The sequence below is a fragment of the Panulirus ornatus genome, chromosome 56 (assembly GCF_036320965.1).
Source record: "Panulirus ornatus isolate Po-2019 chromosome 56, ASM3632096v1, whole genome shotgun sequence".
Taxonomy (NCBI): Eukaryota; Metazoa; Arthropoda; class Malacostraca; order Decapoda; family Palinuridae; genus Panulirus; species Panulirus ornatus.
The window spans coordinates 11,565,725-11,590,845 of record NC_092279.1 but is presented as its reverse complement, the minus strand read 5'-3'; the positions used below and the strand labels follow the sequence as shown (position 1 = coordinate 11,590,845).

General features: G+C 38.1%; 1 protein-coding gene across 6 annotated transcripts in view; it reads right to left on the bottom strand.

Moving 5' to 3' along the window:
• The window catches only part of LOC139765887 (uncharacterized), a 123,636-nt gene that overhangs the window by 15,660 nt on the left and 82,855 nt on the right, over positions 1-25,121 (bottom strand). For 3 of the 6 annotated variants that reach the window (XM_071693776.1, XM_071693775.1, XM_071693777.1), the window contains exons 15-23: positions 24,502-24,651; positions 20,202-20,306; positions 19,662-19,829; positions 15,157-15,281; positions 11,869-11,995; positions 11,653-11,778; positions 7,932-8,216; positions 3,879-3,980; positions 1,316-1,549 (exon numbers count right to left, since the gene is read on the bottom strand). In XM_071693776.1, coding sequence (XP_071549877.1) covers positions 1,316-1,549; positions 3,879-3,980; positions 7,932-8,216; positions 11,653-11,778; positions 11,869-11,995; positions 15,157-15,281; positions 19,662-19,829; positions 20,202-20,306; positions 24,502-24,651 — 1,422 coding nt within the window. The remainder of the gene's footprint in view (positions 1-1,315; positions 1,550-3,878; positions 3,981-7,931; positions 8,217-11,652; positions 11,779-11,868; positions 11,996-15,156; positions 15,282-19,661; positions 19,830-20,201; positions 20,307-24,501; positions 24,652-25,121) is intronic. The other 3 variants (XM_071693779.1, XM_071693780.1, XM_071693778.1) reach the window with 2 other exon arrangements.

Below are 25,121 nucleotides of genomic sequence, written 5' to 3'. Positions count from 1 at the left end.
CATAGCCCAAGCCTCGCAACCATACAACATTGTTGGAACCACTATTCCTTCGAACATACCCACTTTTTCTTTCCGAGATAATGTTCTCGACTTCCACACATTCTTCAAGGCTCCCAGAATTTTCGCCCCCTCCCCCACCCTATGATCCACTTCCGCTTCCATGGTTCCATCCGCTGCCAGATCCACTCCCAGATATCTAAAACACTTTACTTCCTCCAGTTTTTCTAGATTCAAACTTACCTCCCAATTGACTTGACCCTCAACCCTACTGTACCTAATAACCTTGCTCTTATTCACATTTACTCTTAACTTTCTTCTTTCACACACTTTACCAAACTCAGTCACCAGCTTCTGCAGTTTCTCACATGAATCAGCCACCAGTGCTGTATCATCAGCGAACAACAACTGACTTACTTCCCAAGCTCTCTCATCCCCAACAGACTTCATACTTGCCCCTCTTTCCAAAACTCTTGCATTCACCTCCCTAACAACCCCATCCATAAACAAATTAGACAACCATGGAGACATCACACACCCCTGCCGCAAACCTACATTCACTGAGAACCAATCACTTTCCTCTCTTCCTACACGTACACATGCCTTACATCCTCGATAAAAACTTTTCACTGCTTCTAACAACTTGCCTCCCACACCATATACCAGTTTATAATTTCAGGATATTACCCATACTGTTCAGAGGTAAATAATTCAGAATAAACAAAATACTGTATTCTGTACCATAATAATCATAATTTAATATTAAGCAAAAGCACTAAAATACAGACCATGACAAAATAACAACTTGCATTTATCATAAAATATATGTCACTTTAAAGAAGGATTTTCCCTCCTTATACAGATATTACTATTAATATCATCATAGGATGCAGAATGATACAGAAATTCAATTTCTTATAAGAAAGATTTTAGCTGTTTATTGATTTAGTTCAGTGAATTTATGTACTATTAATGAAAGAACATTAATCTCCTGTATCCATAATGGATTTCAATAATTTTAGTGATAGATTTAAATATCTATTTACCTATATCTCTGATGCCTATTCCATTTGGGAACTCCATCAATGGGATGGACATGGCAAAAGTCTCCATAATATATCTCATGCTGCCTCAAAAGTAACAGAAGATGTTAAATTGATAATTCCATTTTTGGTGGATTTTTAACACTTTTCAAGGCACTCACTGAAAATGAATTTTGAAGCAAAAGGATTAAGCATATATCAAAGAAGCAAACAGTTTTTAAATATGGTGAATCAATCACATCTTGTGGTGAAAAATTACATATGGTTTTAAATACCTGCTTTTCCCAAACTGCACTCTCATCAATGGTGGACAGCCGATCAGATTCTTCTGAGTTTTCTCGTCCTCCTCCACCACCTGACAATACAAGATCCTCATACTCCCGAATTTTCTTCTCCAGGGCAGAAAATTTGTCATCATAGAGGCGACGTTCTTCCTCATAGTAATCCTGTTCCTCTTGCAGCTTCAGTGTCCAATAGTCTTCACTCTTATCAAATTCCACACGTAGGATCTACAACATGTGAAAAAAATTTAAGCAACGAATAATAATGACCTTTTCATTACATAAAGATATCTCTTTAAACACAAGACCATTTTCTGTACTCATAAAAGGCATAAAACTATACCACTGGACAAGCTGTGATAATAAGTACAGTAGGGTATACAAGAACACCCAACTCAGCTGTAAAAACTGACCCACCAGACATACACAGATCAGAAACTACACTCCCCAGACATGCACAATTGACATTCTCAAACTTATGCTCAGGACACCACACTTCACTAAAACACTACAAAAAAAAATTTCGACATATCTAAAGACCCTTCATCTCATGGTGCAACTACCATGAAGAAGACACCAAGCACTTACTACTCAACTGCCCTGCACTCTCTCTGCACAGATGCACATAAATCACAAAATTTTCAGCCATGGGGCTGACTAGTAGAAGTGGCCAGCTTCGTGAATGCTGCAGTAGCCTCATAATGATAGAAGGGGCTCCTGGGGCAGGAAGAAAGTAAGTGGATACTTTACTGAAAAGTTGACTCTCAAACAGAACTGTGGTGAGTGAAACCTATTGTCCCAAATAGAAACGTGTTCCCAAATAAAACTTTCAGCCTCTAGGGATAAAAATAACACAAAAATCTATTTCATACACATTTATGACATAAATTTCAAAATGTTTTAATAAAAGTTTAACAATGATGCTAAAAAAGGTTGATGGGGAAAAAATACTACCTCTGTATCTCATGCCTGTTGTAGAAGGAAACCAAACAAGATGGAAGTGAGGGGCCAGAAACTCTCCCCACCTTTTATTTCAATTTTCAATGTGGCAATAGATGAATGGTGTATACAAAGGAGGCGTGAAAAGACAGGGTTAAGTGGAAACTCTTTTGCTATAGCCACTCCCTTGACAGGAATTCCCAGAAGGATTGGACATCAGAAATATACAGTGACGAACAGAAGAAGCCAAATGGAGTGTGCTCATCCTCCTGAGCTCAAGCAGGGGAGTCTGAATGCATGTGAAAGTGACCAAGATGTGAAGAGAGGAGAGATAAAAAGTAAGTTTGGGGAAAGGAACCTGGATGTTTTGGCCCTGAGTAAAACTAAGCTCAAGAAGAATGGGGAAAGAATATCTTAAAAATGTCTACAATACAAAGTCTGGGGTTAGTGTGAGTGTGTGAGAGGATAGTGCTTCAGCTAATGGAGTCGTGGGAATGTATTAAAGAGTGCAGGAAGAAAGCTTTAGACTGATGTGGGTGAAAATGAAAGTGGATCATGAGAGGTGGGTGATTGTCACTGCATAAACACCTGTTAACAAGAGCAGAGAGGAAGAAAGTTATGTGTTTTAGGAGCTCAGTGAGTGTATCAGTAATTCTGATGCAAGGAATGAAGCATTAATGGTGGGAGATATGGATGTATGAGTGAGTGATGTGGCAGATGAGGGGGATAAGATATCCAATATGAATGAAAATGGTGAATGGCTTGTGGAGCTGTGTCCTGAAGAAACTGGTGACTGAAAATACTTGGTTTAAAACGAAAAAGGACAGATATAATCATACACAGGTGAGTGGAGTTGGGGGTCATTGGGAATTAATGGATTATGTATTAATTGACAAGCATGCAAAGGAGAGACTCTTGATTGTAAACTGGCTGAGAGGGGCAGCTAGTAGGATGTATGATTTTTTTCCTGGAGGCAACTATGAAAACTTCCAGTGATTTTATGAAAAGAGGAAATGACTGAGGTGTGAAGAATGTGGACAAAGTTAGTGAGCTTGTGAAAGAAGCTCATGGGTGGGGATATGAAGATAAAAGAAAAAATTGGTCATAGTTTCTTTTATCTTTTGGAGAAATTGCAGTAATTCCATCAGACCCTGGTACTAGCTGCTGAATTTTCAAGTTGATGAATTGCTTCAACTGTGTCTATTTCTGACAAATCTATGTCTGTTAGTGCATGCTTGTCAAAATAAAAAAAAATAATTTGACAATTTCAGAGTAGGTAAAAGAGAAAACAGAGAAGGGAAAATTAAGAAAGAGAGACACAGGAAAGAAGAAAGAAGACAGGAAAGTAGACAGGAAGAAGTAGATGCTGGAGCTGAGAAGGGAGAAAATGTTGAAAATGTGAAGGGAAAAATGGACCATAAACAAAACAAGCATGTCTTGAAAATTAGGAATTGATATAATCATTCACTTAATTTCTAATCATATATCAAAAGAATAAAGCCTCATATAAAGATTGCTTGTTCATAAAGATTACACTCAAACTATCAGAACAGCAACATGAAGAGATACCAAAAATATACTAAAACTTAATATATCAAATAAAGATTTCTAGCCTCACCTCTAAGTCTTGCTCAAGCTTGCAATTCTTCTCCAACAAACCAGCCCTCTGCTTCTCCAAACTGTCCCGCTCTAGAGTCATTTCTTCCTCCATGGCAGATACCTGTAAGAGAGAAGAAAATCTCACCACAAAATTTTTTCACTTTTAACTGCAGATGGTACATAGATGGAGTCTAATTTTTCCCTATACACTGCAGACATTGTAACCAGGAATCTTCACTTTAAAAAATGCTTTGCAATATGCTGAAATGTAAATAATCATGTTAATGTTGTCCAGTGCCACCCAACATATGTTGCTAATACAGCAGATCCGTTATTTTCCCTTCTATGGGTGAGCTAAATTTAAGATATTTGGGACATCAGTATGACAAGGTCATACTGCTGTGGCAGTGGCAAAAATTCCAAATAATTTCATGAGTTTATTGAATAGCAATGATTCTGATGACCTAGGTGATTACAACATAACTTCAAATAACCTACATTTCAAATGACCTATATGTGCCGACACAAAACACTGATATACTTTATGCTAAGATGTTGGTGTAACAGTAACAAAATTAGAAATAGGATACTCATACAGCTGGCAGTAATGACAGGTTTACAATAATCAATATACACATCATCTGGTGCCTCACAGCTGCAGTATAGATAATTCTATCCAAACAAGCTGTTTTTGTAATCAGAGATTACAATATGTTTTTCTTGAATCTCCAAATTTCTGCCACACTTAAGGTGGTTGGTGAGTCAAAACCCTGCATCAATGCTGTTGCTTAACCTCTAGCACTCAAGAATATGTGGAAAAAGAGGGCATTAACTGGGAAGGTGAAAATGGGTTTACTTGAGGGTTTATCAGTCCCATCAATGATGTATGGATGGGAGGCATGGACTAGGGATGATGTGCAGGGGAGGGTGGATATACTAGAAATGAAATGTTTAATGACAAGTGGTGTGAGGTGTTTTGATTGAGTAAGTAATAAAAGGGTAAAAGAAAGGTATGGTAAGAAAAAAAGCATGGTTGAGAAAGTTGAAGAGGGTGTGCTGAAATAGTTCGGACATATGGAGAGAATGACTGAGGTGAGGTTGACAAAGAGGGTATGTGTGTCAGAAATGGAAGGGCAAGGATAAGGGGAAGATCAAATTGGAGATGGAATGAAAAAGATTTTGAGTGATTGGGGCCTGAACATAAGGAGAGAGAAAGGCACGCAAAGGATAGAGTGAACTGGAATGATGTGGTAGATCTGGGTTACTGTGCTGTCAATGGACAGAACCAGGACATGCTAAGTGGCCAAGGGAAACCATGGAAAGGTCTGTGGGGCCTGGGTGAGGATAGGGGGTTGTGGTCTTGTGCACTGCACAAGACAGCAAGAGAATGGATGTGAGCAAATGCACCCTTCCTCTGTCTGTTCCTGGCACTTCCTCGTTAAAGTGGAAAATGACAATCGAGTAAGAAAAAACATGTTTAGTGGTATAGTGGTCCTACGCTGTTGTATGGATTATAGGCTGTGCAGAGAGGGGTGGATATGTTCAAAATGAAATGAACCAGGACAATATGTGGCATGGGGCAGTTTGAGTAAGTAATAAATGGGTATGAGAGGCATAGTTATAAGAAGAGAGTGGTTAAGAGAGCTTAAGAGGGTGTGCTGAAACGTTTGGACATACATAAAGCATGAGTGAAGAGAGGATGACAAAGAGGATAAAGGTGTTAGAAGTGAAGGGGAAAAGGAGAAAGAGGGGACCACACTGGAGACGGAAGGATGGAGTGAGAAAGATTCTGAGTGACCAGGGCCTGAACATGCAAGAGGATGAAAGATGTGCATGGGATATAGTGCCCTGAAGTAATGTAATACAATATACAAGGGGTGACATGCTGTCAAAGGACTGAGCCAGGGCATGTGCAGCAGTCGTAGAAAACCATAGAAAGGTCTGTGGGGCCTGGCTGTGGACAGGGGGCTGGGGTTTTGGTACATTACATGAATGAGGCCTTCTCTTTGTTCCTGACACTACCATAGAAGCTGCAAAGGTTTGTTGTATTTTCTTTGGAGTGATGCAACATTTGCATTAGTTGCAAACTGAATGAGTCTAGAAAATGACACATTTGTGTCAAAGTGCATGAGGGTGTTTAGATACCTACTTCTTTCCTTTTTCTTTCTTTCTTTTAAACTATTCGCCATTTCCCTCGTTAGCAAGGTAGCGTTAAGAACAGAGGACTGGGCCTTTGTGGAATATCCTCACCTGGCCCCCCTCTGTTCCTTCTTTTGGAAAATTAAAAAAAAACGAGAGGGGAGGATTTCCAGCCTCCCGCTCCCTTCCCTTTTAGTCGCCTTCTACGACACGCAGGGAATACGTGGGAAGTATTCTTAATCCCCTATCCCCAGGGATAAACTTCTTTCCTATAGAATGGAATTCTCTTCCTCCTTTCATCAATCTTCCCATAACCTTTCTACCTACATCTATCAGATCTACAAAAATCTAGAAAACCCTGATTAATTTCTTTTTCCTTTTTGTATGGACAAGATTTCCCACAATCTTAAGACAATACATATGAAGTCTCTGTAAATGTTGCTGCACTGCCACAAAATGCATTACTTTTCTGATATCTATACTGGTAACATATTCATAAAGTACAAATGTACATATTATGCACAGTTTACCAATTTCACCAGTATGAAAATGATGATGTGTGTAGAAAGGTGGATATAAAGGTAGTACGTGGTAAGTACCCAATGACCAGGTAGGTACATTACCAGTGCTACTTGTCTGGGTATCAGGAGGATTAGTGAAGACTGTGTGGTGAGCCAGCAATTCAGTGGTTGTCAAGTTGCACTCCTCTGACCCAGACAGCTGTTTTTCCTTTCTACCTCATCCACATGTGGACTACTGGCATTCTATCCATAACATACAAGCTCTCCTTGTTGCACATAACACTTGACAACACTTACTTCACACAGCTCATTCTTTGTGACTAGATTTTCTGTGGTTAGCAGTAAGTGCTAGCCCTGCCTTCTGCAAAATGGTAGGTGCCATAAATAGTAGTAGTAGGTAAGAACATTTAGGCAGGAGCATTAGGTAGACATTGTAGATAGGAGCATTTGGTAGGAGTCAGTAGTAACATTAGGTGGAAGCCTCAAAAAACACTGCACTAGAGTTGCCCTCTACCAATGGCCTGTTAAGGATGGGGCACTAAAGGCTTAGAAGTGGTACTGAAGTTTACTAGTTGTGAAGACTATTGCTGTGGTCACCCCCATGAGGGAGTTCCAGTTGGAATAGGCATCATAGATACAGATATATAGGGAGCCAAAATATCTTTGATATTTCTGACAGAGGTGATGTAACTATTTGTGCTTGATTCAAATGAATATAGTTACTTTTAATCCTTTCAGAGATATGGACATTGATTCACAGATATGTATCTGGGTGAAATGAACTTCAATATACAACCTTAATCTCCCTCCACAAGTTGAAGTTTGTGCATACTGTGTGCTCTGCTGGCTAGCCATGATGTCAACCCATACAAAGGATAGTTAACTGGATTGTTTCGAGGTCACAGTGGGTAGATGTTCATCTTTTCTTGGAAACTGCAATGTCTGTTGCATTCTATACTACCCACAGTTCCCACTACCACCCTTACTTGGAGTGGTCAATCCAGTAAATACTGTTTTTCCTGAACTAAAAATGCATAACTTTTAATTCATAAGAAAAAAAATCAAATGGGTATTTTTCCTACTGATGTTTATTCCCAAAAAAAATATTAAAAAAAGTTTGGACAAGTAAACAAATGTAACCTGCATAAAATAGATTGGCTAACCTGGTATATGATGTGCTTTTCCTAAACAAGAAAAACTATTGTGACTGTCATGGAAAAAATCATATTTTTTGCATCTTCATACACTGGAAAAAATGCAATGGGATAGGCTGAAAAGATCAATTATGCACCAAATAGGTTAATATGGTTTTTGTTCATTTTATAAAACACCTTACAATTCTAATATATACAAAAAGACATTCTATAACATGAAATAAACCTCAGTCATAAGGTTAGAGGGTCCATACTGACCTGTTCTTCAAGAACTGTCAAGTCATCCTTTGGTTCTTCTAATGCAGAGCTGCCAACTTCTTCTTTATCTAGTTCAATTCTTAGAGCATCAACAATTTCTACAAAGCTAGTATTCTCAGACTGGTGTACATCCCTATCTTTCTCATTATCATTGCAAGTTTCTTGTTTTTCTATGACATATTCCTTCATCTGAGGTGCAAGAATACGTCTCTTTTTCTGTATCTTCTCTATCAAAGTTCGACAGCGTTTCTTCATGTTTTCAGTCTCTATGCTATCTTTCCTGTCCTAAAGAAATTGATTTATGGTCAAAAGTGAATGGAAAAAATGCAACAATGATGAACCTAGGAAACTAATAAATCAGAATTTAAAAAGTACTTATTTACAAAATACATGATAAACTGAGAGACCATTAACTATAAATCATAATCTACTGGTTTGGAATGGTGAGAAGGGAAGATTTTTTTATCCTTATCTATAAGTTACATACACGGTATCAAATATATATAAAATTCTGTGCACTCTAAACCCTAAATACATAAATGTAAGATACATACTTAATATAAATGAACATACTAAAACTTTGCTGAGACCAGAAACCTAATTCACAAAATAAACCTAAACTAGGAATCAACCTTTCCATTTAACATTAACTACATACAATACTTTCCATGATGATGCAAAATGCTTACTATAAAAAATAATACATATTTACCATCAAGGACACTGCCCAGTTTTTTTCTTTATATTCATAATGTACAACATAACTTAAACTTGACTGCTTTAAGGAAGTTAAGTAAATGGTCTGGCTAAGTGAATATACTTTGCATGCACAATGTGTACTAAAACTACTTTAAATAAGTAATCTCTCCATCTACCAATTAGTATCAAATTCATTCCCATTCATGTGAAAATGGTAAGTGCATAAAGCCTTACATTCATATAACCTAAACTTTAGTTCAGCAAGACAAGGTAAATATAATCTTCCAAACTAATCAAATATCTTCAAAATAATTAATTGCATAAAATATGTATGTAACTCATGCAGACTACTAAGAAAATGGATCATTATCAAAAGCCATTCTTGGTAAATAACCAAAAGAAAAGTAAAGAAAACAAGTGTATAATCTATAAACTCTTAATGTTTAAATGAATGTTAACTTTTTTTCTTCAACTTTTAATCTCTAACAGGGGAAAAATAAAAAATAAGAGAGCAGCAAACCTTTTCAATCAAGATTTCAGATTCCTTAATCTGGAGACAATTAGGACAAGACTTTCTCAAAAAAACTAAAAAACTTTCAAGACCATTTTTACTCATATTTCTATCATATCTAGTTTATTGCCTTTCTCAGAGAAAAGAAGCATTAAGTATCCACAATGAATGAAATGGGGAATGGAAGGCTAGTTGAGAACCTACCATTAGCTTCCGATTCCCATGATCAAACTAATCAACATTCTTTAAATGCCTGAACAGAAGAAACCAAGGAACTGGAAGAAAATAGGGAGGAATCATTACTTTTTGATCCTTCAATTGGCAGTTTGAAGACTACTGCAGTGAGATATGGAATAAGAGGATATCTGTACAGTGATGTCCACTAATACTGACAGGGGGCTTGGGAATCTACCCCTTGGACCAATGAATCTGTAAAGAGAGAGGTGACTATGGGTTCCACAACTGTTCTTTAATGTAGAAAAGGCCCTCCTTAAAAAAGGAAAAAAAAATCGTAACTGGTTTCATTATCTGTCTTCAATGACATCAAGTATCTATACAATATGAATAGGAAAAAGAGATATCCTGTGATGAGACCCCTAGCACAAAATCTCTCTCAACTGCATTCACTTGGCTAAACACCAGGATATTTTCCATATAAGGTAATCCATATTATCTTGGGAAGGCTGTTCATCTATACACATCCATACAACACCATTGGGACTACTCTATCTTCAAACACATGTAGCCTCCAAGATAGTGAACTTACTTTCCACACATTCCTTAATGCTCTCGAGACCTTTACCTCTCACCTACTATATGACTCATCTCAGTTCACATGGTTCCATTTGCTGTTTTGTCCACTCCCATATACCTAAAACACTTCACTTTCTCCAAGTTTTCTTCAATGAAACTCACACACCATCTAACCTGTCTCTTTGTAAAGCCAAACCTAATGACCTTAAATTCATTTGCATTTACTTAAAACTGTTCAGTTATGTCACCCACCCCTTCCAATGACCCACATTCACCTGAAACCACTCATCCTCTGCTTCATCTACTCAAAACACAAAACCTCTTATTCTCTTGATACAAACTTCTTTTAAAAGCTTCACTCACAGAACATTTATTCATAACACCTTCCACAAAAATCACTATCAACCCTAACATATGCTTTCTCCAAATCCATAAATACCACATACAAATCCTTGTTTCTCTAAGTATTTCTCTCACACATTCTTCAAAGCAAACATATGATCTGCACATCCTCTACCACTCCTGAAGTCACACTGTTCTATTCCAGTGTGATGCTCTGTGCACGTCATCACCCTCTCAATCACATATCTTCCATACAACTTATGTATATTCAACAAACTCCTGCATTATTACTTTCTACACATTGGAACAAAAGAGGGAGTTGAGTGAGTTTTTAGGCTCATCTACTGATGCTATTTTACTTAGGTAGGAAAGTCAAGCAAGTGCAAATAGGATTACCATTATCATTTAATGTGGTATGACAAAGAGTTGATCAAGTAAAGAATGACAATATTCGGGTGAGGTGTATTAGTAAGTGCAGTCCAATTAAAAGAATCTACCAGGGTGTGATGAAATGGTTCAGACACATGTAGTGGATGAGTGAAGAAAGACTGGCAAAGAGGATCCATATGACCACAGTGGAAAGAAATAAAAAAAAGGGGGGGGAGGACTGAAAAGGAGATGAAACGATGGAGTGAGAGACTTAATGTGCTTGGGCTTGAAAATTCAGGAGGCAAAGCAGTGTGCATAGCGGATAGAGTAATTTGGAGCACTGTGGTATAAGGGAGGAATCTTGCTGTCAATAGGCTGAACCAGGGCATATGATGTGGTTTGAAAAAACATGGAATTTGTCTGTAAGGCTTGGCTGTAGACGGCAGGCTTTGGTTTGGTCCAATATACAATGAGGCAATTGTCTCAGCTGTTACTGGCACTATCTCACAAAAGCAAGAAATAGCAGACAAGTGTACAACTACTGTCACTATTGGAGTATGCCTACCCAAAATTGAGTGAGTCCTATGTTCATCACAATTAATCATAAAATTAACTTTATGATTATAAAAACATATATCATCATGACAATATTCCTGCTTTGAAGCCTGAAAAACTAGGAAAAGTTGATAAACATGTGCAGCCTGTGAAAAAGAGTCAACTGGTTGGTTTCCAATTGCTGTGTACGCCATCACCCTAGGTTTACGTTTCACCAACCATATGTGTAACACAACAAGTAAATTCAAGTCAGTATAGCATATGGCTGGTGAGCAATCAGAGGATGATGAATGAGAATGAGGTTACTACTCTGTGAACTGGTATGAATTCATGTTCTCTAGGGTTACAGTGTCTTCCACCAGAAAGGGTAAGGGGGCTATGATCACTATGGTTCACTGTCAAGTGCAGAGACTTTACTCAAATCTTAAAAGATAATTAGAATAATATTATGATTCTATCATACAATAATATAGCAAAAGTTACATGTTCTACCTTCTCAATGACTGTCCTCTGACCAAACTTGCCCCTTTCTTCAATCATCTTCAGCACCTCTACCCTTACTCTAGCCAACTCCCCTTCCAGTCCCCGGTACTGCTCTTCTAACACTCGTACTCTGCCCTGAAGGAAGGTACACACACCATCAGAGTACAACATTAATTAGACACAATCTTGTCTCTGGGCTGTTTCTTAAAATCAAAAGATCCTTACCTCTCCTGCAGTTCCAGGTAACCCATGGATAAGAAGTTTGGCTGTAGTAGATGGTCCTGATGTAGATCCTGGATATGTGGTAGTAGACTCTGTAGCTCCAGATTCAGCAGGGCTATCTATATCATGCCTGAGGATAGTAAAGAAACTGTAAGAATATATCTAAACTAATAAAATAACCAAATAAAATACAAGAATCTAAAACTTCTTATCAAAAGGAACTGTTGTTCTCTCTCTCCCCCTCTACCTATAAGGAACGGCATTTATGATCTGAATTATCTGTTATATCAGTTAAAAATGGATCCAGAGGATTTTCATTTCTTTATCTTAAAAGTGATTTAAAAATATCTTTAGATATTACCAGGAAAAACGAAGTTTTTCCAAGCACACTGAATTGCATTGCCATAAAATACCATTCTATCTATAGCAATTCCACAATGAAATCGAGGGCATAAAGGAGGGGAGGTTGACAGTGAAAGAGATAGACAGATACTGAATTTGAAAATATTCATTCAGGCAGGAGATATTACACATAAAAATGCCAGAAGACTGATCTGGGATGGGATGCAATGAAAATTTTCCTAAAAGTCCTCAAATTCTACTCTTCTGATTCAGATAGTATGTTCTACCCTCTTACAAATTTAAACATGTGTGTTGAAGAGAAAATCTGTTCTAATATTTCCCTGCTGCAAAAGAATTCTGAAAAACAGAATAAATCTTAAATGACTGTCCTAAAAGATGAGCCCTTAATTCACTTTATCACACTGCTAGAAGCCTTTACAGATAAGGTGGTTGTAATTGTAAAGCACCATCATATCAAATTTTTAACATACTATTAGTGTAAGGCAATATCACCCCTTACTCTTTGGAAAGATTAACAACTATCTTTAAGAACTCCAAGTTCAATCCACTAAATAAAAATTGTATGTGGTTTTGCAGAAGGAACTGAGCAACCAATATGAAAATTCCAATTAACCACTGGACAGTGATGATGATGGGGCATTAAAGATGCTGATTGCAGAAGAAACTAAAAAATCAGCTCATTTACCTTCAAATTTTAACTAACATTTTTCCCTCTCTTTAATGAGGATGAGGTTTTTCTGAACCCTACGGTGACAAATGCCTCACACTTTTATTTAAACCTTCACTGTTCATTAAAAGGTCAAAGCAGTGTTAGACAGACAGGTGATGATTACTATATTAAGCAGTACTGATATGACTTTATCTTACATGTTGGAAGCTGATATTACCTAGCCTTTGGCAGAAGGCTTCCCAGTAATACCCTGAAATATAACATCACCCACCTGCATTCAATTCCCCCATCACAAAGACACTATCCCTACATCAAAATCATGATTTAATTATCAGTCAGAGAAAGAATTTGAAACAAAGGAGGAAAATTATTATTAACCCCATTCTCATCTAAACTGGATCAATCAAATGTGTATAGACATACATTTCTTGCAAGAATTAATTTTACAGACCTGTAATCTCCAACACGCCAGCAGAAAGGCAAGCGTCACCTTATCCTGGGAGTAGACTTGCTACCAACCTACCTTTTCAAAGAAAATGTGTGAAGAGATGCACGCTACTTACCAAAGTGCACTTAACAGTAGAGGACACATTACCACCAACACAAACTACATAGGATGGGGAAGGACTACATAAACAATGGAGCTGTTTGGAAAAAATATGATGAAGCTCATAAAGGATCTTGATCCATATTAGCTACATGAGCCTGATAATACCTGACCCTATGAACTTAGGGCTGTGCAATAACATTTGTCCTGAAACCATGAGTGTGGTTCAGAAACCTGATCAAAAAGATAATTAATGCCAAGAAAAAAGAGGAAAGTAAATGATGGAACTGTTCTAAAGAAAAGGGATAGTGAAAATGCATTAAATCAGATGTCTCTATTTCTAACAAGCACAGTCTGCTGCAGAAAATAATAAAAAAATATGGATGAGTTTTTAACAAGAAGGAACAGAAATGAAAGTCATCAAAAGTTCAACAAGAGGAGGTTCGTTTGTAATGAAGCTTCCAGACTTTTAAAAGAGTGAACACAAGCCTTTGCAGATTAGTTGATATAATGTGCATTCTCGGGCAGCCTAAAGGCTAGGTGGATATCTAAGCAGGCAATGAACATTACCACAGTGGAAGGGAAAGGAAATTTGTCTGAGATGTTCTGTCAAAGAGGATCAAAGTAATCAGAGGTGTTCTCAAGGTTTAGCCTTAGAGCTGATGCTATTCTTGACATAAATAATGACAACTACAAAAACTCAACTCATACCTGAATATGTTACAATTCAAACTTTTGACAACATCATAATTGAAAGAAACACAACTACATCACAAATATGTTCTTTCCTTATACATGGTGAATGAAATTCATTTTGATTTAATTGAAACTGATGAAGATGGGACATAGTGAAACTAAATGAGCATACAATTATCACCTTGCAGGGAGCAAAAACAAAATCTTTTATGACAGGGATATGCGAGTCACCAGAATGACACATCAAAAGAATTGTAAAAAAAGGTTAGTTTTATCTTCATATTGTCTTCCAGTGCATAAAAAACAAATAACAACAATAAAAAAAGTAGATAATGTATCAAAAATGTGGTCACTTTACAGGAAATGTGAAGATTGAAGGTATGTTGGACAAAATCTTAAAGGCAAGCAATAAAAACTGTAGCTGAAGTACAAGAGATAATAAGTTTCTGGGAGAAGACAGCCCACATTAGAAAAAAGAAGGGAAAGTGGAGATGTGGATAAAACTTTCAGATTCACCAGTCGATTAGCCAGTGCTAAGCAATTCTTTGAAATGACAAGATGATCAACCAAAACATAAAACTGGTGAGTAAGAAGAATAAAAAAAAGATGCAAAGAAGTATTTCTATTACAATAATGTTGTGGCTGAGTGATACACATAAGTGAAGAAAAATTAAGGTAGTTAACATGAAAAATTACATAAACTGTGAAACAGAAAGTAAGATTAAGTAATGGAACGCCACAAGCGTAAGCGTAACTAACCCTCCTCCACTACATGTGCACTAGTATCTCAAATAGATTATCACAGTCTACCTATTTTGGTCTTATCTGCACAGGATAAGGTACACAACTTCAAATAAAGCCATCTTATCAACTGTTTTATGAATCTACATACCTTTTCAATCCTATCTAATAAGCATGTATGGTAAGACATCAAGTGATATGAATGTATACTACAGGTTTGGGCAAATTTAGAGTCTTAAGTAAACTTTTGCTTAGCAAATGTACAAAAACACACCTGTTTGTAAGGAGTGTTTCCACGTTGATGCGCTGCATTCGCTCCTGCTCCTCCCTGCGCAAGGCCATCTCTAGTTCCTCAAGAGCCACTGTTAGCTGACCCTGTGTGTCACCACACCTCAAACACTGCCCATGAAGAAATGTTTCATCAGCAACAGGTATATATCTACCATGAAACCTCCAAAGAATACTACAGAAAAGAATACTTTCCATTCTTGAGTACAAGGGTGATACATTTGATCACATGTTTGTGTCATAAATGTAAAGGGATTTTCTCCAGAAGAAAATTCATGCAGTGTCTCTGTTATTAACTATCATCTAATCTGAACTGGAAATTTCCTTTCTTTGTACGAATTTTCTAAAAGAGAAATGCAAAGTTTCTCACTTTCTCTATCACCTTAAATTCCTTTGGGTTTCATATGGAATTAAACAAATCATTCAAATATATTTCTTAACTTTAGCAAGAAATTTCCTAATTTCTTTTTTAAATTTTTTTTTTTTTTTTTTGCTTTGTCGCTGTCTCCCGCGTTTGCGAGGCAGCGCAAGGAAACAGACGAAAGAAATGGCCCAACCCACCCCCATACACATGTATATACATACGTCCACACACGCAAATATACATACCTACACAGCTTTCCATGGTTTACCCCAGACGCTTCACATGCCTTGATTCAATCCACTGACAGCACGTCAACCCTGGTATACCACATCGCTCCAATTCACTCTATTCCTTGCCCTCCTTTCACCCTCCTGCATGTTCAGGCCCCGATCACACAAAATCTTTTTCACTCCATCCTTCCACCTCCAATTTGGTCTCCCTCTTCTCCTCGTTCCCTCCACCTCCGACACATATATCCTCTTGGTCAATCTTTCCTCACTCATTCTCTCCATGTGCCCAAACCATTTCAAAACACCCTCTTCTGCTCTCTCAACCACGCTCTTTTTATTTCCACACATCTCTCTTACCCTTACGTTACTTACTCGATCAAACCACCTCACACCACACATTGTCCTCAAACATCTCATTTCCAGCACATCCATCCTCCTGCGCACAACTCTATCCATAGCCCACGCCTCGCAACCATAAATATTCAGTTATATTATAATCTCCAATCTGTATTAATGTATTAACAATGCTTATACAACAGAAAATAAGGAAAAACGAAACACGCTCTAATTTTCATGATTAGGAACATTTGTGCTGAGGAACTCTTTTCTGGGCCCACAACAAAAAAATTGATAAATCAAAGTAACTTTTAATTTTCACAATAGGACACATCTGTTCACAGAGACCCTTTTCCAGGCCTTTACATGATGAGCAATGTGGTATACAAGGAGAAATGTGCTGTCACTGAGTTTACCAAGGAATATGAAGCAGTCTGGGGAAACTAGAGAAAGGTCAATGGGGCTTGGCTTTGGACATGGGCGATGGTTTAGGTATGTTATATACATGACAGCTTAAGGGTGAATGTAAGCAAACAAGGCCATTCTTTGTCTGTTCCCAGAGCAACTTCAATATTAGGGAAATGAAAAATAATTATTTTCATACTTGTTCTCTGTTTTCTGCATTAGTGTGGTAGTGCTGGTGCATAAAAAGGCCTCATTCCCCCACATTCATTCTCTAGCTGTCATGGATGAAATGGGGTTATAGATGGGGTAGTTTGAGAAGTAAATTTAAGAATCTTGGAGAGAGGGGCAGATATGCAGTCTGTTGATGGTAGGGGAGCTTGGGAGGTGAGTTAGTTGTTGTTTGCTGATGACATGACACTGGTGGCAGAGTAGAGTATGAAACTGCAGAAACTGGTGTATGAGTTTGTGAAAGGAGAGAGTTAACAGTGAATGTGACCGAAAGCATGAATATTAGGCTCAGCAGTGCAAAGAGACAGGGTAGTCGGGGTATGAGTTCAATGGAGAAACCTTGAGGGAAGTGAAGTGCTTTAGATACCTGGGAGTGAACATGGCAGCAAATGGAACCATTGGAGATGAGACGAGTCACAGGATGGGTCAGGGGGGTAAAGACTCTGAGAGCATTGAAAAGCATATAGGAAGAGAGGTCAATACATGAGGTAGTGAAGGGGGAATGTCTGAAGGTATAGGTGCCCCAACAGTGCTGCACTAAGGTGAGGCATGGGCTATAGATGGCAATGTATGGAAGAGGGTGAATAAGTTAGAAGTGAAATGCTTGAGGACTGCATGCTATGTGAAGAAGGTTGACTGAGTAAGAAATAAGAGTGTAAGAGAGACATGTGTAATAAGAAGAGTATGGCTGAGAAAACTGACAAGGTTGTGCTGAAGCTGATTATGTCCAATGAATAGGAGCCACAGGTTAAAAGTGTAGCAATACTGTGGACATGTCTCTATTGGGAGACTATCTTCAATATAAGTGTTACATCTTGGGCATGAAGGTTTATGAGTTGGCTTGGTGTTTGTAATGTTGAAGAGATGGGTGGTGTCAACAATAGAGATGAGAAAGCTTAACATGTGCATCCCTGAGTGTAGTTTCAGAATGGCATATATCTGGTTAGGGTAAGACTGAGAGTAGGATGGAAGGATGCTGTTTAGTGCTCGTCACATAATTATGGCAGGTATGTGTTTTGTCAATGTTGTGTTTGCTGCAGAAGGACTCAGTGACTCTGCAAGTACAGGCTGCTGTAGTGTGAAGCAGAGGTTAACTTTAAATTTCTACTTAGGGGCTGTGAAGTGGCCTGGGTTGGCAAGGTTTAGTGCTGCTTCAAGGAACTGAGAGTAAAGCATAATGATAGTTGTTTTGTTGAGTGTGTGCTAAATGTTTTTGGTAGCTTGGTAGCTGGTACTTGTTCTGAGTGCCAAGTTCTATGTGGTTTGAAGCCTTGTTATATTTACTTTTGACAGGTTGAACGACTAGGCTTGTAAGGCATTGACTAGAAAGGAGCAGATGAAATATCTGTGGATTATACAATGGGATTCCTATTCTTGTCAAAAACTTGTGTTGGTTGGGAATTTGAGGGCATTTATTTTGTTCATGGCCTTCCAGTTGAGGTTTGTCTTAAAGGGAACAATTTCTTGTGTCTGCTTTATGTGATACCTTGTGTGGTTGGAGTTTTGTTAAATGGAGTGGTTGACCATTCAAAGTTATGGGAAGGCACAGGTTGGATTCATGTCTGTCAGGGGTTATTGAATGATGATGTTCTTTTGATAGAGCCAGTCTTTTAATGGCAGAATGCAGCACTGCATGTTGGTTGTTGTTGCTTGAAAAATGTCATGATGCTATGATGTGACTGTGAGGTCATCTGTTTATGATAGGTATTTCACACTGTGGTCAGCACAATGAGACAGGAGGTCATGTAGGAAGAGAATGAAGAAGACTGGAGAAGGACTACTCTCTACGGAACTCCACTGTGGACCTTCAGGTCTTTGTGAATGAACCTGGCAAACCATTTTTGTTTTGTCATTTTTTGAGGTTGGTATCAAGCATTTTTTGTGTAAGGATGTGGCAAGGGACAGTGTTGAATGTTTTGTTGATATCTAATGCCACTAGTACTGTGTTCCTTAAGACGTTTCTCAACCCTGTCTACAAGTGGTAATACTTCCGAGTGAGAAATTACCTTCACTGAGGCTGTATCACCATCAGCGGGCAGAAAGAAGTATGGTGTTGCTGAAGACCTTCTCATCTCATAAATATCCATCATAACCTGCTCTTTTATGGAGAAGAGCCTTGATACTATAAGAGCCCCATAAAAGGGGTCCTGGTGTTGCATAATAATAGTGATAAAGATAACCTTACCTTATTACAGCACACATTTAATGAAAACTCCTAAAAGGAAGAATGAACAGCAGGGTTGGCTGTTAGCAAGATGTCCTATCAAGAATTTGAACATGATATCATGCAATTAAAGGTATGGGCTTTCAATAGCTCCTCAAGAAAACATGAATCAGTTTCAGTACTTAAACCATAAAGTGTATCTTACTGTCTGCAGGAATCAATATAATCAGGTGAAATCTAAAATAATATCTGAACATCAAGAAATCTAAATTCAATCTCTAAATTCATAATCATAAACTACAGATTACCAAGCCAAGTCCAAATGATCTTCAGGATCATTGTTGATAATCTAGGTGTACGATACTTGTTACACTAGCCTTTCCAAAGAATAAACTCAAGACAAACTAGAGTACATGACAATGATCTGAACATAATCATAAAAGCCATTAGAATCAGGCAATATCATGCAGGAACCAAAATTGCAATCTTCACAAAGATTCCTTGAAAACACTTCTAAATCTTCTTTGCTTATGACAGAGAAAATAAGGGTATGGAATTGCAACTCACTAAAGCATCACACAGCAACAGCACAGTGGTAGGGACACACTGCTGAAGTGGTTATCTCAACATTCAAGTAGTCATCTGACAAATGCTTAGTCTACATGCTACTGAGAAATTCAAATCAAGCTTGTCGCAACCTGCAGCTGTCTTAGCTAATAATATATGGCTGGCAGCATATCTAATAAAACAAAATCACTACAAACCTTGTCTTTCAAGCTTGCAGGTGCTGACTGGGATGACTTGATGGGAGTGGAAGCTAGAGGAAGGCTTATACGCCTTGCTGCAGGAGGTGAATCATTTAACTGGGATGCTGTCTTTTCTAGTTGTTCTTGCACATCAGAACACTGATGGAGGGCAGCTTCACATTCAAACTATTAAAATGGAAATACATTTCTCACCACAGACAATACAATACAAACTCTCTTGCAAAAACATCAGCTATGATCTCCCAACACACAGATGCATAACCTGGAGCGAGTTAATCAAAAGAACAATATCCCTCTGTATATTCTGGGCTTAAAGTTTTTGCTCTCACCTGAACTTTCAGAACATCCCTAGGTTTTCTCCCCTACATGACTTGACTTTTAAGTTGAGTTTCCCAAAACCATCCTTACTTATCAAACTGGAAATATAAATCAAATCCATATGGTAACTGTGGATGTACATACCGTCCTACACTGCTTAAAGGTCTATACCAAAACAATGGCATTATCATAGCAGCATAAGAAGTAAGAATAAGTCACCTCCTTCTTTTCCAGCTGATGTGCAAACTCCTCCTGTTGTCTTGACAGTTGCAAAGCCAATCTGTTTCTCTCCTCACGTAACTGGACTAATTCAGTTTCCAACTCCTGAAAATGTTTGCACTGAACACATTATGGCTCCAGTACAAAATTCATTGATCACTTCAACATAAAGTAAAAATCTTATGAGGAAACATTCAAATTTCAAAAACACACTTTTGAGAGAAAAGACTGATAACTAAACTCTAAGAGAGGATGCATATATGAATCATGCATGATACAGGTAGTACCTCTTTAATCCAGCAATGTGTGGTCTGGCAACTCCCATGGTCCAGCACATTTTGAATCTGCCATCATTAGTCTGTGGATCTGCCACCTGAGCAGTGCTGTTAGCAGCACTAAAGTGCCAAAATCTATTTACACTGCAGCTAAACTGCTGAAAATGAAAGCCATGAAAGTCTAAAATTTCAGAAAACTTTGAAAGGTGCCAGGAGTACAGAATTAGACAGTGCACATATAAAGTGGTTTAAGCTCCCATGTAATGAAAGTGTAAGCATTTCTGGGGAGATGCCTTTAAGCAAGCTAAAGTTTTTCACAGAGAACTAAAGCTACACTGTGATCGTGAATATTCACAAGGACGATCACATAAGTTTAGGTGGAGACTTGGAATTTCAGTACATAGTGTATGTAGTGAAAAGCTTGAAGTACAAGACTGTATCAAAAGAATCGAAAATTCCAATTCTCTCTATTAAACAACCAACAGCAATATGTACAGGACAAGAGAGAGAGAGAGAGAGAGAGAGAGAGAGAGAGAGAGAGAGAGAGAGAGAGAGAGAGAGAGAGAGAGTGTATGAGCTGGCTGTCTGGCTGTCTTGATGATAACAATAAAACAACAATAGTAACAAGAGTCGACCAAAGCCAACTACCAACCTGTGATTGTTCGTTACATTAACTATTCGTTACAAAACTGCAACAAAGTTTGTGGATGAATTTGTACAGTTAGTGGCAGCAGAAAAGTTAGCCGCAGAACAAGCGTATAATGCTGATGAATCAGCCCTGTATTGGCATTCATCAGCCCTGTGCTGGCATTACATGCTACGAAAAACCCTTGCCCAAGATATTGCAGAGTTTCCATCTGAGGGCACTTCTGATGCAATCTGATGTAACAATAAAAACCTTGTTTGGAAGTATCAATGGTTGTATTATTTCCTACTTCAAGCTTTGTTCTGCCTTTGATAACAAAGCAATATGTATGCGGGATGAGCTGGCAAGACCAGGGGGTCAGGCATATATTTATATACGAGGTTCCCTTAGGGATCAATTCCTGTTTTCTGGCATTATCTGTGGCCCAGTAATGACCAGGTCTCAAGGTTGCTGGATCAAAGAGGTTCAATCTGTAGTTCTGTTCAAGCTAAAAAGATGACCAGTGATACAGAAAAATTTAATACATGATATGAAATAATAAGCATTCACTAAAAAACTGCATTTCATTCACCAGCCCATCATAAGTCTTAAAAACAGGTGATGAAGCCTTTACAACGTTCCCTCTCCCATATGAGTAGATGCTTTTATGAACTAAGTAACAGGTCTAACCTAGCACCCAAGAAAATCATGGCCACATGAAGGACAAAAATGCCTAATTCCACACAAGTGGATGGGAGGGCAGTAAGCAAAATCATTCTTCAAGCCCCCTCTATCTGAAATCAGAGGTTATTCTTTCTTAGACTGACAACAAAGTTTCTGCATTCAACTGCAAAAAGAAGATACACTGACTGAGTAGAAAAACAGTGATATGCAGTGGAAGGCATCAACTAACCTTTTGCTTATATCAGTGGTTCTTAAATATTTTTTACCCATGACCCACTTCATGGGGTCCTCATTTTTCCCTAATCCACCATAACTTAACACCTTAACAATCTCCCCTCTACATCCTCCTCAAGCATTTATGTCTAGTGCAACCCATTATGAGATAAAATAAATCATCCGTACACCCACCATATAGCTATTCATCATCATTTTCATTGTATTTATCATCAGATTTTCAAAATACTCATTTGTTACATCCTCAACAACATAGTACCATCCACAATTAATCATGCTTAAATACTACTATCTACAAACACTTTATGCAATAATGTAAATAAGTGAGGTTCTTACAAAAATTCTTATGTAATTTTCTGAGTCATCCTACAACTCACCTGAGCTCCTTGCACTACCAACCTGACAGTTGCAAACCATAGTTTAAAAACCCATGGTTTAAATTCATCAATGCATTCCCAATCTATGAAACAATATCATTCACTTACAAATCAAGGTAATAAATAAATGGAAGACTTTGTCCTATTTCAGTTTGCTTCTAAGCCTAAGGAGACCTTTTATTGAGACAACTACTTCCAGATGTAGTGAGCAAAACTCACCTTAGAAGCTATGTTCTTAACATACTACATGACTTGTGGCCCATATTTTGTACAGAACATGTGCTATTAATGATTGTCTTTCTTGCAGAGAACATAATGCCACTTAGTTCGAAAATAGGTGAAAAGGCAATGAAGTTGGGAGATGCTGCTACTGCAGTTTGTGCTCAAAACTAGGAAAAGTACTGGATTTCAGTGCCTCAAGGGTATACTATGGTTTTCTGAAGTACCCAAGTGTCACCCACTTTCATGCAGTGACCTTATCATTACACCCTCAAGAACAGTACAGAAGGGGGAGGTGTTGCCCAACTCCATCAAGGTAATGACAGTAGTTATTTCTTTAAAATACAGACACACCCTTGAGGTGCACTGGGTTTTAAATTTTTCAGATACTTTGGGAGCCCTGCTGCCAATGGGAAACACTGTGCTGGAGTTGTCCTTTGCCAGTGGCTTGTCATGGGTGAAGCATAAAAGGCTAAAAAATGGCAATGGAGTCTACCACTTTTGTCGGGGAGTAAAAAGGATGAGTGACTGAGGGTGATGGCGCTGAATGTAAATGGAATGACTGATGAGAAAAAAAGGAAGGAGCTTGTGGAGACATTTATAAGTTATAGTTTGGCTGTGCTGGGCATTGGGGGTACCCATATCCTTGAGCAGGGTGAATGGGGTGAAAATGGAAATGATGAAAGCAAGCTATTGGAGGGTGTGGAAGCAGGAGTGGTATGGATAGGAATGAATTAAAAATTATTAGGGAAGAGGAAAACAAGCATGTGTAATTGTGCTATCATCGAAGGTAGGGAAGGTTTTACAGAGAATGGACATAATGGATCAAGAACAGTAAGGGCGAAAGGAAAGACTGGGACTGTAAAGTATGCATGGGTATGCATATAAGCACCTGTGAAGAGAAAGAATGAGTGAGGTAAGGATGAACAAATCATTTCTGAAAAATTTGAATGACTGTTTAAATGATTTCGAGATGAAGAGAGAGGTAGTTGTAACTGGTGATATGAATGTGAAGATGGGATGTGATGAAATTTGCGAGATAGTAGGTAAATAAGAATGGAAGTTATTTTGTGAATGTATGTACTGAGAGGGGTCTATTCCTTGCAAACACCTTTTTCAGCAAAAGATGATCCATAGGTGTACATGGATGAGAAATGATGGAAGAGAAGAGCAAAAGAGCTTGACTGACCATATGGCAAAGCCACCTCTCTTTTTACCATAACGTTTTCTCTGACTTTTTCATTCTGCATGCCACCATGCCCCAAATATTCAAGTCTGCTTCCTTGTCATCAAATATATATACAATATATATATATGTGAAGCATCTGGGGTAAACCATGGAAAGGTCTGTGGGACCTGGATGTGGAAAGGGAGCTGTGTTTTTGGTACATAACATATGACAGCTACAGACTGAGTGTGAACGAATGTGGCCTTTTTTTGTCTGTTCTTGGCACTGCCTCGCTGGAGGGGGATGCTATTTCGTGTGTGGCAGGGCAGCGACGGGTGTGGATGAAGGCAGCAAGTAAGGATATGTACATGTATATATATACGTACATGTCTGTGTATGTATATGTATGTATACATTGAAATGTATAGGTATGAATATGTGCATGTGTGGGCGTTTATGTATACACGTGTATATGGGTGGGTTGGGCCATTCTTTCGTCTGTTTGTTTGTGCTACCTCGCTCACGTGGAAGATAGCGTCAAAGTATAATAAATAAATATATACATATATCTATTTATCATACATACACTCCCTTGCTAACAGCAACCTTAAAAAATGAAACATTGTGTATTAAGCAGAACAAAATACTTAAACTGCAATTAATCCAATAAAGAATTTCAAAATTATTTCACAAATTACTACCACAGTACTATATTTACCTCTGTCGATGTTTTATATGATCCATCTGAGAGTTCGCTGCTTCCATCCACTTTTTCTTTGCATTTTTCTAGTTGTTTCTTACCCTCTGATTCCTCATGCTTTTCACTTCTGTACTCTTCCTTTATGCTTGCACGTACTTGCTTGAATACCTGAAAACATTATGACTTTCATGGTTAACCTGGCACAGGAAATGGTCTGGATATTGGGAGGGTTAGTGATAGCTAAGAATAAGCTAGCACTTCAGTGGTTGTCAAGTTGCACTCCTTTGACCCAGGTAGCTGCCTTTTCTTTCTGCCGCACCCTCATGCGGACCGCTGGTATTCTGTCCACAAACATACAATTTTCAGTTGTCCTGCTTTTACCCTACACAGACATACAAAGAACTTCATCACACTTGACCTGCGGTCCTGCTCAGTGGATGTGGTCAGCTTCCTGAATGCTGTAAGAGTTCCAAAGAAGGAGAGCCAGGGTCAGGAAAGTAAAACAATAACAGTAAACAAAACAGAAAGTCAAATTTGTTATATCCATTTCAATAACCTAACATAAAAAGTAACAGGGTAAAGAGCAGAAATAAGGAACCAAAGGACTATATGGGAAACATGAAGATACAAAATCAGGA